The 14,448-nt window shown below is 34.0% G+C and overlaps 1 protein-coding gene across 15 annotated transcripts in view; it reads right to left on the bottom strand.

Annotated features, from left to right (window-relative positions):
• PRPF40A (pre-mRNA processing factor 40 homolog A) overlaps positions 1-14,448 on the bottom strand; it is a 63,394-nt gene that overhangs the window by 6,945 nt on the left and 42,001 nt on the right. For 9 of the 15 annotated variants that reach the window (XM_012137139.5, XM_027964946.3, XM_012137196.5 and 6 more), the window contains 14 exons: positions 13,455-13,563; positions 12,891-12,955; positions 12,360-12,524; positions 11,415-11,523; positions 10,318-10,468; positions 8,696-8,829; positions 4,968-5,082; positions 4,707-4,810; positions 4,494-4,610; positions 4,062-4,199; positions 3,718-3,813; positions 1,665-1,751; positions 1,482-1,578; positions 1,337-1,398 (listed from right to left, as the gene is read on the bottom strand). In XM_012137139.5, coding sequence (XP_011992529.1) covers positions 1,337-1,398; positions 1,482-1,578; positions 1,665-1,751; positions 3,718-3,813; positions 4,062-4,199; positions 4,494-4,610; positions 4,707-4,810; positions 4,968-5,082; positions 8,696-8,829; positions 10,318-10,468; positions 11,415-11,523; positions 12,360-12,524; positions 12,891-12,955; positions 13,455-13,563 — 1,549 coding nt within the window. The remainder of the gene's footprint in view (positions 1-1,336; positions 1,399-1,481; positions 1,579-1,664; positions 1,752-3,717; positions 3,814-4,061; positions 4,200-4,493; positions 4,611-4,706; positions 4,811-4,967; positions 5,083-8,695; positions 8,830-10,317; positions 10,469-11,414; positions 11,524-12,359; positions 12,525-12,890; positions 12,956-13,454; positions 13,564-14,448) is intronic. The other 6 variants (XM_027964945.3, XM_027964947.3, XM_027964951.3 and 3 more) reach the window with 1 other exon arrangement.

Genomic DNA, 14,448 nt, shown 5'->3' with positions numbered 1-14,448 from the left:
ATGAGAAACGCTGGGCTGGAAGAAGCACAAGCTGGAATCAAGATTGCCGGGAGAAATACCAACAACCTCAGATATGCAGATGACACCACCCTTAGGGCAGAAGAGTGAAGAGGAACTAAAAAGGCTCTTGATGAAAGTGAAAGTGGAGAGTGAAAAAGTTGGCTTAAAACTCAACATTCAGAAAATGAAGATATCTGGTCCCATCACTTCATGGTAAATAGATGGGGAAACAGTGGAAATAGTGTCAGACTTTATTTTTTGGGGCTCCAAAATCACTGCAGATGGTGATCGCAGCCATGAAATTAAAAGACGCTTACTCCTTGGAAGAAAAGTTATGACCAACCTAGACAGCATATTCAAAAGCAGAGACGTTACTTTGCCAACAAAGGTCTGTCTAGTCAAGGCTATGGTTTTTCCTGTGGTCATGTATGGATGACAGAGTTGGACTGTGAAGAAAGCTGAGCGCAGAAGAATTGATGCTTTTGAACTGTGGTGTTGGAGAAGACTCGTGAAGAGTCCCTTGGACTGCAAGGAGATCCAATCAGTCCATTCTGAAGGAGATCAGCCCTGGGATTTCTTTGGAGGGAATGATGCTGAAGCTGAAACTCCAGTACTTTGGCCACCTCATGCGAAGAGTTGACTCACTGGAAAAGACTCTGATGCTGGGAGGGACTGAGGGCAGGGGGAGAAGGGGACGACCGAGGATGAGATGGCTGGATGGCATCACTGACTCGATGGATGTGAGTCTGAGTGAACTCTGGGAGTTGGTGATGGACAGGGAGGCCTGGCGTGCTGCGATTCATGGGGTCGCGAAGAGTCTGACACGACTGAGCGACTGAAGTGAACTGAGAGTGGTGAAATCTGAATTGATAACCTCAAGGAATCTAAAACATTCCAAAGATTCATGGCAACAAGCTGGTCTTTCCTATGGGAAACATGACAGTCTGATAGGGTAAATTATCACTAAAAATGGGTCACTAAATTAGGTGTACCTTCATCCCTAAGATTAGGTGTATCTTGATGTGTACCTAAGACCAAGAACCGAGCATAGAAGAGAAAGTTGCTTAAACTTGTGGTTCTCAACAATAGCTATAACACACACACACACACACACACACACACACACACACACACACGGGTCTTTCTCTAAGATTACTATTTGTTTCAAGTTCACCAAAGGATTTTATTGCAAGATTAAGGTGAACCACAACTATGAAACTCTTGAGCTCAGGTGCTCACCTAAACTCTGTATAGGACCAAGCAGAAATGTCTACTGCCACTGAGAAAGCTAAGGGCAAAAGCTTAGGTGCAGTATAAAAATCAAGAGTCTGCTTACTGATTTATGTCTTCTCTTCTTGCTTTTCTTCTTATGTTTTTTTGACTTCTTATAACTTCTCTCTAAGCAGCATGAAAAGAAAAGTGTCAGAATTTGAGGACATCCAAATGCCAATGACTTTAATCAAGTTAAAAGATATGTTTACCAGATTCAGCACTAGAAGAATGTTCTGAAGCAGAACGAGACTCTGATCGCTGTCTTTTTTTCTTTGAATGGCTGTCATCATCATCTGAATCTGACCCCTACACAACATAAATAATTTTATTCATAATGATGGTAATAAATACTTCAATATACTTATGGTACCATTTGAAATAAACTTCCTTACTGATCGAGAGCGGGAGCGCTTTCTGTGATGTTTTTTAGATTTCTTAGAATGCTTCTTGTTTTTTGAATGATGATGTTGACATTCATGCTACAGGGGCAAAAGAAAAAAATTACAAAAGCTCACACTTTAGATAACAGATCACAGAGAATTTTTAATAGTTTTGCAAGTAAGTTCTTTTTAGAGTAAAAACGACATTCATTTTGCCTTTTTAGGATGTACTCCCCAACTTGAAACTGTGCAAAGAGTTACTATCACTTAAAAGCGAAGAGAACATTTTAACTATCCTATACGTACTCATTTCACATCTAAACACAGGTTTAAAAGTATTAATAAAATACATTTTACAGCAATGAGAATGGTTTGGGTACAGTGGGGACAACCGATACCCTCTATAAAGGTATATGTCTTCAGAACAGTCATACTACTTTCAAAAACAATGAAATATAATTATATAGTATTTATTTGATGAACGTGCCTTTTGTCAGTGAGCTAAGTTCACCACTGAAATAAAGGATTATCCCAGAGCCATCTGTCAAGGAGGTTAGTCTCAGAAATTGAATACAAAATCTACTTTCTTTTCAAGGAGCATTCCCTTCCTAGTCAAACTTAAGATATCCAAAGGCAATCTAACTACACATGAAATCAAAAGAGGAAATGTTCTATGGATTTTAACTATTTTACTAGAACAATGATCAGGCTAGAAGGAGAGAGGAAATGCTGCAGTAGAAGTCCCCTACTCCCAAACCAGGGACTCTCACTTTTTATGTCACTAACTGTTAACTCTTCTTCCTTTTCTACCTCAACGCCCGTTTTTGAGGTCCAAATCCTTTTCTGGTATGTTCAGCTCTTCCCTATGTGGTCATCAGCTCCATTTATGACCTCATCACTTTACCAGCATAGATCATGAAAGAATCTTGTTGTGGACATTCCTGAATTAGGGGAAAATATTAACACACTACACTACAGCAAAGGTTCTCAAAATTAAATGTACATTCCTGTGCTTAAGAATCTTGCAACAATAATAATTCTGATACATTTCTGCCAATGGGGCCTGACGTTCTGTATTTTTAACAAGTTTACAGACAACGCAAATGCTGCTGATCTGAGTAGAAAAGATCTACAGGCCAATAGCACTAGATCTAAAGGCAGCTGAGAGACAACATATGGTACATGTGGGGCATGTTAACAGAGCAAATTGTTGTCAACACTGATACTTATCAAGGACAATAAATCCAAAGAATCATCAACAATTAAGTTACCTACTATTCCCAAAGACCATGAACATTACAAATTTAAGTATATGCTAACTTCACTCTGCTGTGAAGTATAAGTTTATCCATAACTGATGGCAAAGCATACTTGGTAAAAGCACTGGCCCTAGAGTCAAAGCCTACATTGGAATCCCTTCACAGCAAATTACTTTTCCTCTTGGGCTCAGTTTGCTCATCTGTAACTTCACAGGGTTTCTGTGAGGATTACATTCGTATATGTAATATTTATAAAACATAACATGGGCACCAAATAATAATTATTATTGGTCAATTTAGCATGTTTACTATCTATAAGTGACTATCTGAAATCTTCATCAAAATACCCTTAATTCAGCTAGTGGAATAATTTGCAATTTTATCATTACTTGTTTTAGCAAAAACTTACTGTTTTTCAGAACATCCCTGTGCTTCCAACACCTCTATTTGAAATATGCTTAAAACCGTTTCCTATCTGCTTTACAGATTCTAAGTTCTTTACAGGTTTATTAATCATTCCATGTGACTCCTAAATTGATGAACTTCTGTAACACTGTATAAATATGAAACATATATGAACTATCTTCACAGAACAGATCTTTACCTTCTCATGCAAGCCTAGTGTGTTTCACTTAAAAGCAATTTCTATAGAATAAACCATTCCCTAATCATCCCAGATAGTTAAGTACATGTATATAAAAGTAGTGTAATTTAGGAAAAACACTTTGATCATTCTAAATTTGATTTAAAAAAATGTTTTACATATTTTTTAATGTATCAGCCAATTACAATAAAACTAAAATTACCTCAAGCACATGCATAAAATCTTTAAATATTCGTTTTCTTTCAGATTCTAGAGTTATATCCTCAAATGCTGGCTCTTTTACAAATCTCTCCCGGATCTGAAAAATTCAGATATGCAATAAAAATATGAAAACTGAGAAAAATATACCAATATGACTAAAAAAACAGCAAGTGAAAATTGACAGCCCAGCCCCCTTGTCTTTATTTCCGTTTCTCCAGTATTCCTAAATGCCATCACAGCTGAGTTCACAATCTTCAAATAACTTCAGTTTATCTCTGTAGCTATGAGAAAGAAAAAGATTTTTATTTTCAACTGTAAAAGGAAAAAATTTTTAAGTATACATACATCTTCCCAGACAGCATCCAATTCTATTGGAGGAGTAGCTTGTTTCAACATACTCTTAAATGCAGATTCTTTTCGTTTCATCTTCCGAGCCTCCTCTTTTTCTCTTTCACGTTCACGGGCTTCTGCCTTTTCTAGTAACTTTTAGAAAACATATTTATATATATGTAGTACAATTTAACTTGTGTTAAATTCATTATTCTCCCATCATCTATAAGGTAAGGGTCAATTAATTTTAGCAAAGGAATTTACTATCACTCATTATCTAAGTATATTATCTGTTACCTTATTTGAAACCGTGTCCACTACTCTGTAAAATACTATTCCTATTCCCTTATTTCAGGAGTTTACATACAACTTAAGTATCTTTAGCCAAATGTATTAAGAACTGTTTTATTAATCTAGTTGTTTATAACAGTAAGAATGGTAACTTACACTATTGAAAGCCAGCTTAATATTTCCTGCATCTAATGTGGTTGATCTTTTAGTTGAACTGATTATTGCCACAAAGTCTTCAAAAGTAGTATTTACTTCAACTACAAATCCTTTATCCTAAAAAACAGAAATCTTGTTAATATCAGTGACAAAAAGAACATAGTATTATTTAAAAAAAATATGCCCGAGTAAAAGTTAATAGTATATATTTACCTTCAGAATGTCTTTTATTATCTTCTTTTCATCATGATAACGTGCTTTAAGATCCTCAACATAAAACTTGAAAAGGTCAAGTGCAGTTGATCCTAATGAAAAAACTAAAGAAGTCAAAAGCTAGCTCTAATCAAAGAGCTGCAATTACTTTTTTGTTTATAAAACAAAAGAAAGCACACCCCATGCCCCAAACACAACCACCTTTCCCTGTGGCCCGTTCCAACTATCATAACTACAATTTAGGAAAAAGAAGAATCTCACCCGGCTGACCAAGCATATTAGTGAATCTAATGTCAGAACTAATTGTTGGATACAATTCCATCCAAGATGACATAGAATGCAGTTGTCCATGTTCATGCAGTTCATCTAAAAATATCTAGGGGAAAGGGACAACAACAATGAACTCATTACATATTCAAAAGCCATCGTTAAGGACTTTGGAAATATTGGTATAACATGAATAAAAATATATGTTAAAAATAGCAATATAAAAAACTCTTCCACCAGTGTTATCACAAATGTGTTTAGGTGCAACTGATACTTGCTCTTTGATGAAAGTAAAATCTACTTTTACATAAAGAAACTATTTTGGACTTCAGACAAAAGGACTGCATTACTTTTACAGACTTCAGTTTATGTGCCCCTTAAGACGGGCCATCATTTCCAGTTTATAAATATGTAAACAAATAAATTCAAAACACTGGGTATTATTACAAATAATGAGGCTAAAGAAGGTACATGCACTTTTACTGTAAAACGTACTTTTTGTTTTTAAACACAACACCTGATGTGTTCTGGAAGATTTATTTCTTATTTAATTTTTTTTTCTAAGAGGAAGATATATTAATTTTACTAAAGCAATACATAGAGTTTAGGGAACTAGAACTTAACCTCCATGTCTGATTTTAAAACCTATTTCTTTTTTTCCATATTACTGTTATAACAAACAAATTTTTATAGGCTCACTTTATTATTATTATTATTTTTACTATTTGCTTACTTTCAGGGCAACATATTGACTTCAATAGTATGCAATTTTCACATTTGCTGCTTCCTGAAATCCTTAGAGAGTTTAATGTTATAAATGTCCCTAAACTATGGTACAAATTCTATTCCTAAAATTCCTATACCTGCACTGTTCAATACCACAGTCGCTGGTCAAATGCAGCTGCTAAGTATCATGAAATATGACTCTGAATGAGATGTGCTAGCAGTATACAACACACAAAGATTCTGAAGGTTTAGTACCAAAATAAGTATTTGTTGCATGTTAAAACGAAAATATTTTAGGTATACTGGGTGAAATAAGAGGTTACTAAAATTAATATTAGTTAAATTAATAAGAAATTACAATCATGTATGTGGCATACACATTTTTATTGAATAGCACTGCCCTGAATGATACCAGACATATAGCCCCACTTCTCTCCAAATGGGAATAAACATGTCGATTCAGTCTCTATATCCAAAATTCTTTCTCAAACTTAAAATTTCTATCCTTTCATCCTTACCCTTCAACATAAATGGGAGCTTAACAACACCCCTGCTATGTGATCACTAAGTGATCACACTTCTCCCTCTGTGGAATCCATAAAATAGCTTGGAAACCATCTTCAAAGATGCTCTCTAGGATCTTAAGAATCTACTCTATCATATCTGCTTTGCTAGTATTTGTTTCACTTCTTGGCTGCTAAGATCTGATAAGTAACAGAATTTTGACACTGAATCTACATCAGTAATGATGAAGTAGGAAATGGCAACTCACCCCAGTATTCTTGCCTGGGAAATATGATGGACAGAGAAGCCCGGTGGGCTACAGTCCACAGGGTTGCAAGTCAGACACAACTTAGAAACTAAACTACCACCACCACCACCACTGTTTCAACAGTCAATCTAACTTGAGTGATAATTAGAAATAACTTGAGATTCTTTTTAAAATATGAATTAAAATAAAGATATTTATGATTTACTTTTTAAAGATCACCAGATAACTTTGATGTGAATTCAGGTTTGAAAACCATTATGCTAAAACTGTATGGCTTTTACTCTCCTTTATTGGGTTGGCCGAAAAGTTTCTTCAGGTTCTCTCCTAAGATACTATGAAAAACCCAAACAAACTTTGTGGCTAACCCAGTATTTACTAACCCCATCTTGGGAAGGATGGGGACAAGATGGAAAGCAAGCTGCTTCAAAGATGGCTGAGGCTGGTTTTCAGGAAGCAGGAAATCTGAAAATTGCAGAGTACTGAAGTCAGTATGTTTCCCTGAAAAGTAGGTAAATAGTAAAAATAATAATAAAGTGTGCCTAAAAAAATTTTTGTTTAAGTTATAATAATAGTAATATGGAAAAAAAGAATAGGTTTTAAAATCAGACATGGGGGTTAAGTCCTAGTTCTCCAAACTCTAAATGTATTGCTTTAGTAAAATTATGCATCTTCCTCTTAGAAAATTAAATAAAAAAATAAATCCTCCAGAACACATTAGGCCTTATGTTTAGAGAAGGCAGCTCCCAATGCTGGCACTAATGACTTCTTGGAGCTCGTAAACTTTTGGGGGGCACAATGCAGGATGGGAATCCTGTACATTGGAAGATGTTTATCAATACCTCTGGCCTCTATCCAATTAGATGTTAGTAGTAACTTATCCCTAGATCATGACCATCAACAAAATGACTAGTTCAATACCACTCACTACCTCAGTCTAACTCAATAATCTCTTTTCCCTCATTTCCTTTCCTTCTTTTTGGTCTCCTTATATATTGTCCATGATATAACTACTCATATATACTTGAATAAACCTTCAAAGATTTTACTTAGTAATAGAATACCTTCATCTTTGAATTCTTTCTTCATTCCTTCCATCTTGACTGGTCTCTCTTACCAAAGAAAAGCTAGTCTTAAACCCTGAACTATTTAATCAAAACATCAGACAAACGTCTAATTTTGCCTCTACTTTTAATCTGGGCTTAAGCCTAAAATATTTAATCTGATTCTTAAGCCTAAAATATAGCTTTGTATCACGTTAGTATATGTCTGGCATGGTTTCTGATTACTATTGATATAATTGGACAGAGGAGCCTGGCAGGCTACAGTCCTTGGGGGAACATGACTTGGTGACTGAACACAGCAAGCACACACACAAAGCAAAAGCATGTTCTATTGGTTCTACGAGAGACATTCAGCTCAGTAATCTTCCTCTGCTGCTCTGCTTTCTTTAAAAGGTCTATGTACAACTTGAAGAGACCTACTGAATCAATTTCTGAGGGTGAGGCTCAACAACCCCTGCTTTTAACAATACTCCAAATGATCCTTTGGGAAACTACTAAGATAAAAGAAAACCATCAAGAGAAGTAAACGTTACATTCTTATGGAATGAAGACTGCAATAATGCTATTGGCTGTGGCATTTAAGGTGACTGGTGATCTTGGCACCATGGGGAGTTGCACTTACCCTAATACAGGATTTAATGAAAGAGATCCAGTAATTAAAACATGACATAGATTAAAAAAAAGGCTATACAAAGAACCTATAATTTTAGCTCCTCTGTATAGTGTTTAAGAATTATGGCCCATCCTCAAAAGCATACCACAGCATTCAGCATTTCCTATAGTTCTTTAAAGACCTAAAAATGAATCAGTACCACTGACTCATCACACATTTTATTTTCAGTCCTCCCTTATGCTATTGATTCCTCTTTCCTGAGTGAAACCATACCTATCAGTGTTCACTTTAAATACCAAATCTGCTATAGCCTTCTGTGTTCCTCTTGCCTAGAATGGCTACTTTCCTTAAGTGGATTCATAACTAACTATAAGTAAGTTAGTTCAGTCGCTCAGTTGTGTCTGACTCTAAGAATTAAATGTCTATGGATCATCTGCAAAGCCCAGGTTAATGATCTGAGACCAGGATTTTCAAAATTGCTTATTATCACTGTTAAAGGTCATTAACCATATTACAAAATTAAGCTGAAAAACAGAGCTTTTAAAATTACCTGAAAAGATTCTCTATTTTTACGCTGCCGTCTCCTTTCACGAAGCAAACTCTTTTGTTTTTCTTCTTCCTCTTCCTTTTCTAAAGCCCGGATGTGTTCCTCAAAGCAAATTAATGCATCTTCTTTATCCATATCTAGAATTTTTATCAGTTATAAAAAATTAAAACATCAAATATCAGTAAAGAAAGAGGTTTATTTGCATTAACTCCCTACAAAATTCAAATTCACTTTATCAGAATATTTGTATTTAAACTCAAATATAAATTTTAATTATCTAAACAGGGAATGTTTATGGAAAATTTTTTATTTATATAATTATTTCTTGATCTTTTATTTCTTTATGGCCAGGTGCACAGCTTTCAGGATCTTAGTTCTGAGAAATGAAGTATTTCTGGCCATATTAGTAAACAAGGATTTAACAGTCATCAGCAATTGCAGGCCCTAAGGTCACTCAGGAAAGAATAGAGTATCTGCAATCTGGCAGCTATGAGGCTGCAACCACTCCCTAAACTGAGTCCCATGGAAGCTTAGGATGTGGGATAAAAATACAGGATACTGGCTCCAGAGAGCTGAGATGCATATTGAAGGAATGATTTCAGTGAGCCCAGACTCTTACACCTTGCCAAGCATAGAAAAGTGCTAAACTTCTAAATTCCTTGAGGTATCCCGCTTCCTTTAATTAAAAATCATTTTCTGACTTTCAGACTACCTGCCCTTGTTATAAAACTTCTATATATCCCAGCTCCTCCTCTCGCCTCCTCAGAGCAGTCTTCTCATGGTTACTTGAGATGCCCAAGTCTACTGGAAATCCTAAAAATTTCCACCAAATAAAACATAACTCTCAACTTCTAGGTGGTCACTATTTTTGAAGTCTACAGCTCCCTGATTCAGGGATCATATCCAGGCCCCCTGCAGTGGAAGAGCAGAGTCCTAACCACTTAACTGTCAGGGAATTTCCACATGGAAAATTTCAAAAAGACTTCATTAAAACATACTCTGAATTCAAGGATGAAACCGAGAATACATACGACACAAATAATGAAAATAGAATTGTGATAACTTGGTTAGCAATATCAGAATTACCCAAAGAGCTTTTGAAGTATAAAATTCTATGCCTTCCCTCAAACCTACTGAAGTATGGTATTCAAAAGGGTAATCAAGAAAGCTGTAATTTAATAAGCAACTAGGTAGGTCAAAAATAAGACAGAACTTAGGGAAGCTTACTATAAGAAAATGCTAATACACTTTTTTTTTTTTTGGCCTTTTGCAAATCTCTATAAAGCCATTACTACCTCAAGAGCACAGTATGATAAATCTGGTCACTAATTTAGTTCCCATTAAATCACAAATAAATAGCAAGGCAAAATTTCAGGTTTGTCCTAATAAATATATTTCAGTTATACTTGACAAAGCTAACTTCAGATTTTGGGGAAAATATTTTGTACTGAATCATAAAACTCAGAAAGAAATATCCTATCTAGAAACAAACAAAACAACTTTTCAGGAATGGACAAATTGTGCAAAATTCAGTTAGTGATCTCATTAAAAAAAAAAAAGTGACCAATTTTCCCTGTTAGACAACTGTTTAAAAACTATTCCTTCCACTTAGTTGTAACTCTCACTTTGTAATTCCTCATCCTCTGCAAAAGTTGGATTATCCATCAGATACTGCTGGGCTTCAGACCAAGTAGTAGAATATGTCACATTAGCCATGTTGTCAAGTATGTTTTTCAAGGCTTCCCAATTCCTCTTTCGCAACTGCTTTGCTTGCTCCTAAGTAAAAAATATGAATATACGTTTTAACGTTCAAATAAAGCATAATGTATGAAATGCAATCTATGAAGGTTTCCTCATATTCTGATGTCCAAACTTCAAATGCTACCCATTTACTTTAAATATCAACACTCTTTACCTTTTCAGTACTCTTGCCTAACTGCTTCTCTCTTACCTTCAATTTTTTTAACTTCTAAGACTAACCTGGAATTCCCTCTCTGCCTCACAAAATCTCTCTTCCCACAACTATGTATTGTAGACACTGTCCAAACAAAAGTTACTGCAGACAAATCACATAACAGGTAAAAGATAATGTGTTCAACCACTTTCAGTGATGTTCAAATTTTTGTTAATAATACTTACATTTCTATAAGTCTCCTGGAAGACTAGATAACATATAACTTAGTAAATAATGAAATAGACATGAGCAAAACTAAATGTATTTGCAGGACAGTTATTTCAAAAACACTACCCTACAAATACATTTTAATACAAACACATTTTAACAATTACACATTACTGCTATTCTTTTAAAATAATCATAAATTAATGCCCTGTAAGGAAAAATACTGAGTATTTTCTAAACTCAAGCTAAAAAAAAAAAAAAAAAAAAAAGCATTTTCTAAGTGGGCGTAAGACAGACAATTAATGACAATCTAGGTATTAGCTACTTCACAGTAGTTGTGGCAGACTTAGTTGCCCTGTGGCATGTGGGATCTTCCCTGACAGGCGCTGAATGCATGTCGTCTCCATTGGCTGGTGGATTCTTAACCACTGGACCACTAGGAAAATCCAAGAGCTATCTATTTTTAAGTTAACTTCTAATAAACAGATCTACAGCACCATATATAGTAGATAAGCCAACAAGAATGGACATGTTATAAAGTAACTCCTAAATAAGAAACATGTTGTTTAATCTATAAATACTGTTAACAGTGAATAATACCTTTTCTTTTTTTGAAAGAAAGAATAAAACATCTTCATAGATTTCAAGACGATCACGTTCTGATATTGCATTCCAGACTTCCATCTCTCCAAACATTTGCTCTGCTTTTCTGTTTGTTAAAAAGAATAAATGAATGTTTCTGTATTATACCATAAAAAGTAATTTTAAACCATTTAAATTTTATTCTAAATTTAACACCACCAGATGAACACTCTTCCACTCTTAAGTTCATAATGGTATTATAGAGGAAAATTTTTTGGAAATTTAGAGAAAACAAGACAGGTCAAGTCTTGATTTCTCCTTAGAGACAGTGGGGACAAGTGAGCAATGTTTTGCAGTTAGGACTACCTCTATTTCTTAAGGCAGCTACAGAGACTTCCAAACCACCCATGGAACTAAATTACAGACTTCAGCAAACTCTTAAGAAATTTAGTTAACAGATAAAACAACACTACTTAAAGAAATGAAGAGTTCTTCAGTAAGGCTTCTCCAGAAGAGTGAGGAAAATAAGAAAACTATACATAAAATGAACCCAGTACCTCGTTGCAAAGATGTTAATACTGAATTACTCACAATCTTAAATAATAAAGCACTCAAAAATGAAGCATGCTAGGTAAATGTAAATTTTCAAAAATGCCACACGTAATAAAAATGGCCCATTTCTATTCCACAAATACAAAAATAACTGAACTCTTATATTAAGAGAAAGGAGTCAACATTTCATTATTAAATAAGTCTTTCTCCTTTTTTGTTGTAGTCCCTAGTTAATAACTAAGTCCTATGAATTCCACATTTAGCTATTGATTTATTTTATGAAGCTACCATATTCACAATCACTTAAGCTTTATTTAATGAGCATCTACTCTGATTAGTTACGGTACCTAGCAAAAAGTCTAACATGGAAACAGTACAGTAAATATACAACATAATCAGCAAAAATCTTACTTGTATCTAGTTGTAGAAGTCATTTTCTCATGATTTTCAAGAAAACGCTGAAAGGATTCCTTAGCTTCTTTGTATTTGGATCTTGCTTCTTCTTTTTCTTCTTTCTCTGTTTGGACTTTATAAGCATTAAAGGCCTGCTTTTTTTCACTCAACTTTGCTAAAGCACTAAAAAAAAAAAAAAAAAAAAAAAAAAAAAAATCATGTAAGAGTAAATGAAGATGGATCAGATATTAGTGTCTTGAAAAAATATTTCATTCACAAATTAAGAAAATTTCAGAAAGTTAACTAAACACAACACAGAAAATAATTTCTACTTTAAAAATTAATTCTAGTATCTATAAAAGGGCACCCACATTGTGTGAGAAACCTTTTTAACTTTTGGTTCTTATCAGACATAAAGCAACTCTATTATTGGTATCCAAAATAACAAGAAGATCAATGGGAATAAAAAGTTACATTATTTGACACAATTTAAATTTTCTAGGCTTGCTTTGCTCAAAGTAAAAAGTAAACAAAAAACCAAAGTATTACCTATATCGTGGATCATTAATTATCATTTTCATAGCTTGCTCCCATGAAGCATTAGATGGTACACGCTGAAAATCATTTAATGAAAAGTTAAAATTTCACACAAAACAGTAAGTCATACAACAGAGAACAAAGTGTAATACTCACTGCAAACATCAAGCACTTTCCTTTGCAGGAGTTTTAAAAAAGGTCTAAAAAATAATTTATTGACACAAGGCAAATGTATGTAACAGTCTATAGATTAAAAAGAAAACTTAAAACTGAAATTTAAACAGACCATTAATTTAAACAGTACATTAATACTTTCTTAAGACTACTGATTAGAAGACAGAAAACTTTTCTGAATAAAAGCTTTAAAGACTGAAGTGGAATGTGCTATGTAGTACCTTATACATTTTTTTGGTTGGAAGTTTAAAAAACAAGATAAAAAAAAATTTAGTTCATTTTCAGTCAAATCTATTTATAGGATTAGTATTTTTAATAAAAGCATCAAGATACTAACTGCATTAAAGGATAATTTCATTTATTAGATACTATATATCATATAAAAGTCTACAATATAAATACCTTTTCTTTTAATAATTCTTTAAATGCTTGCTTTGCCTCCTCTTTCGTATTCCAAGTATATGTTTTTTTTGCTGGTTGGCTTTCTTCCTCTTCTTTTTTCGGAGTAAAACTAAAGAAAGATTTATACATGGTATTTATAATTTAAATAAATACTTGCTTTACTTCGGAAAATAATGTTTTAATTACTCTTTGATGTTTAAGCAAAATTTGACAATTTTAGAATAAGCTCATCTGTAAGAGACACAAATAGTAGTATATATTTAATGGAACATACATACTAGTATATATTTTCTCTAACATTCAGTTATTAAGACCTTGCACAAAGGCCAAAATAAAATTTACACTATAACACTATTTTCACTAGTCCACAAGTTTATACTTTCTAATGGCTTATAAAACTTACTCAATGCTCTCATTTTTGTGTCTTAGTAACAGGCTTTGGGCAAGTGTGCATAAAATAAGATATAGAGATCAATCTAAATAGAGGTTGGCAAACTATGACCCCCAAGGCCAAATCCAGCCTTGCTGCCAATTTCTTTAAATATAGCTTTATCAGAACATGACCCTGCTCAAGATATGCATATTGATTATGGCTGACTGGGTACTACCTCAGCAGAACTGAGTCACTTTGACACACTATATGACCCACAAAACCAAGTATTTACTCTTTGAAGGTTTAGGGAAAAGTCTGCCAAACAGTGATCTCAAACAGAAGAGAATTACCCAAGAATTATCAACTATACTTGGTTGAGCCATCTTTACGAAAAGTTGTATTATCTTAACATTTCTTCCTTTACAGAAGAGAATGCTGGGAAAAAACACATCAGGAGAAAAAAAAACAACAACCCACCTCAATCCCCAATAGTTAAGCTGAACGTATAGGGGAAGATTATGGAGTACACACTAATAAAACATACAATTAACTCACACCCTCTGAATCACACCCAAAATACAATTAACTCATTCCAATATTAGTTTGGAATACTTAAAATTA

This window comes from Ovis aries, chromosome 2 (genome assembly GCF_016772045.2).
Source record: "Ovis aries strain OAR_USU_Benz2616 breed Rambouillet chromosome 2, ARS-UI_Ramb_v3.0, whole genome shotgun sequence".
In the NCBI taxonomy this organism is placed as follows: domain Eukaryota; kingdom Metazoa; phylum Chordata; class Mammalia; order Artiodactyla; family Bovidae; genus Ovis; species Ovis aries.
This window is presented reverse-complemented; position numbering and strand designations above follow the sequence as displayed.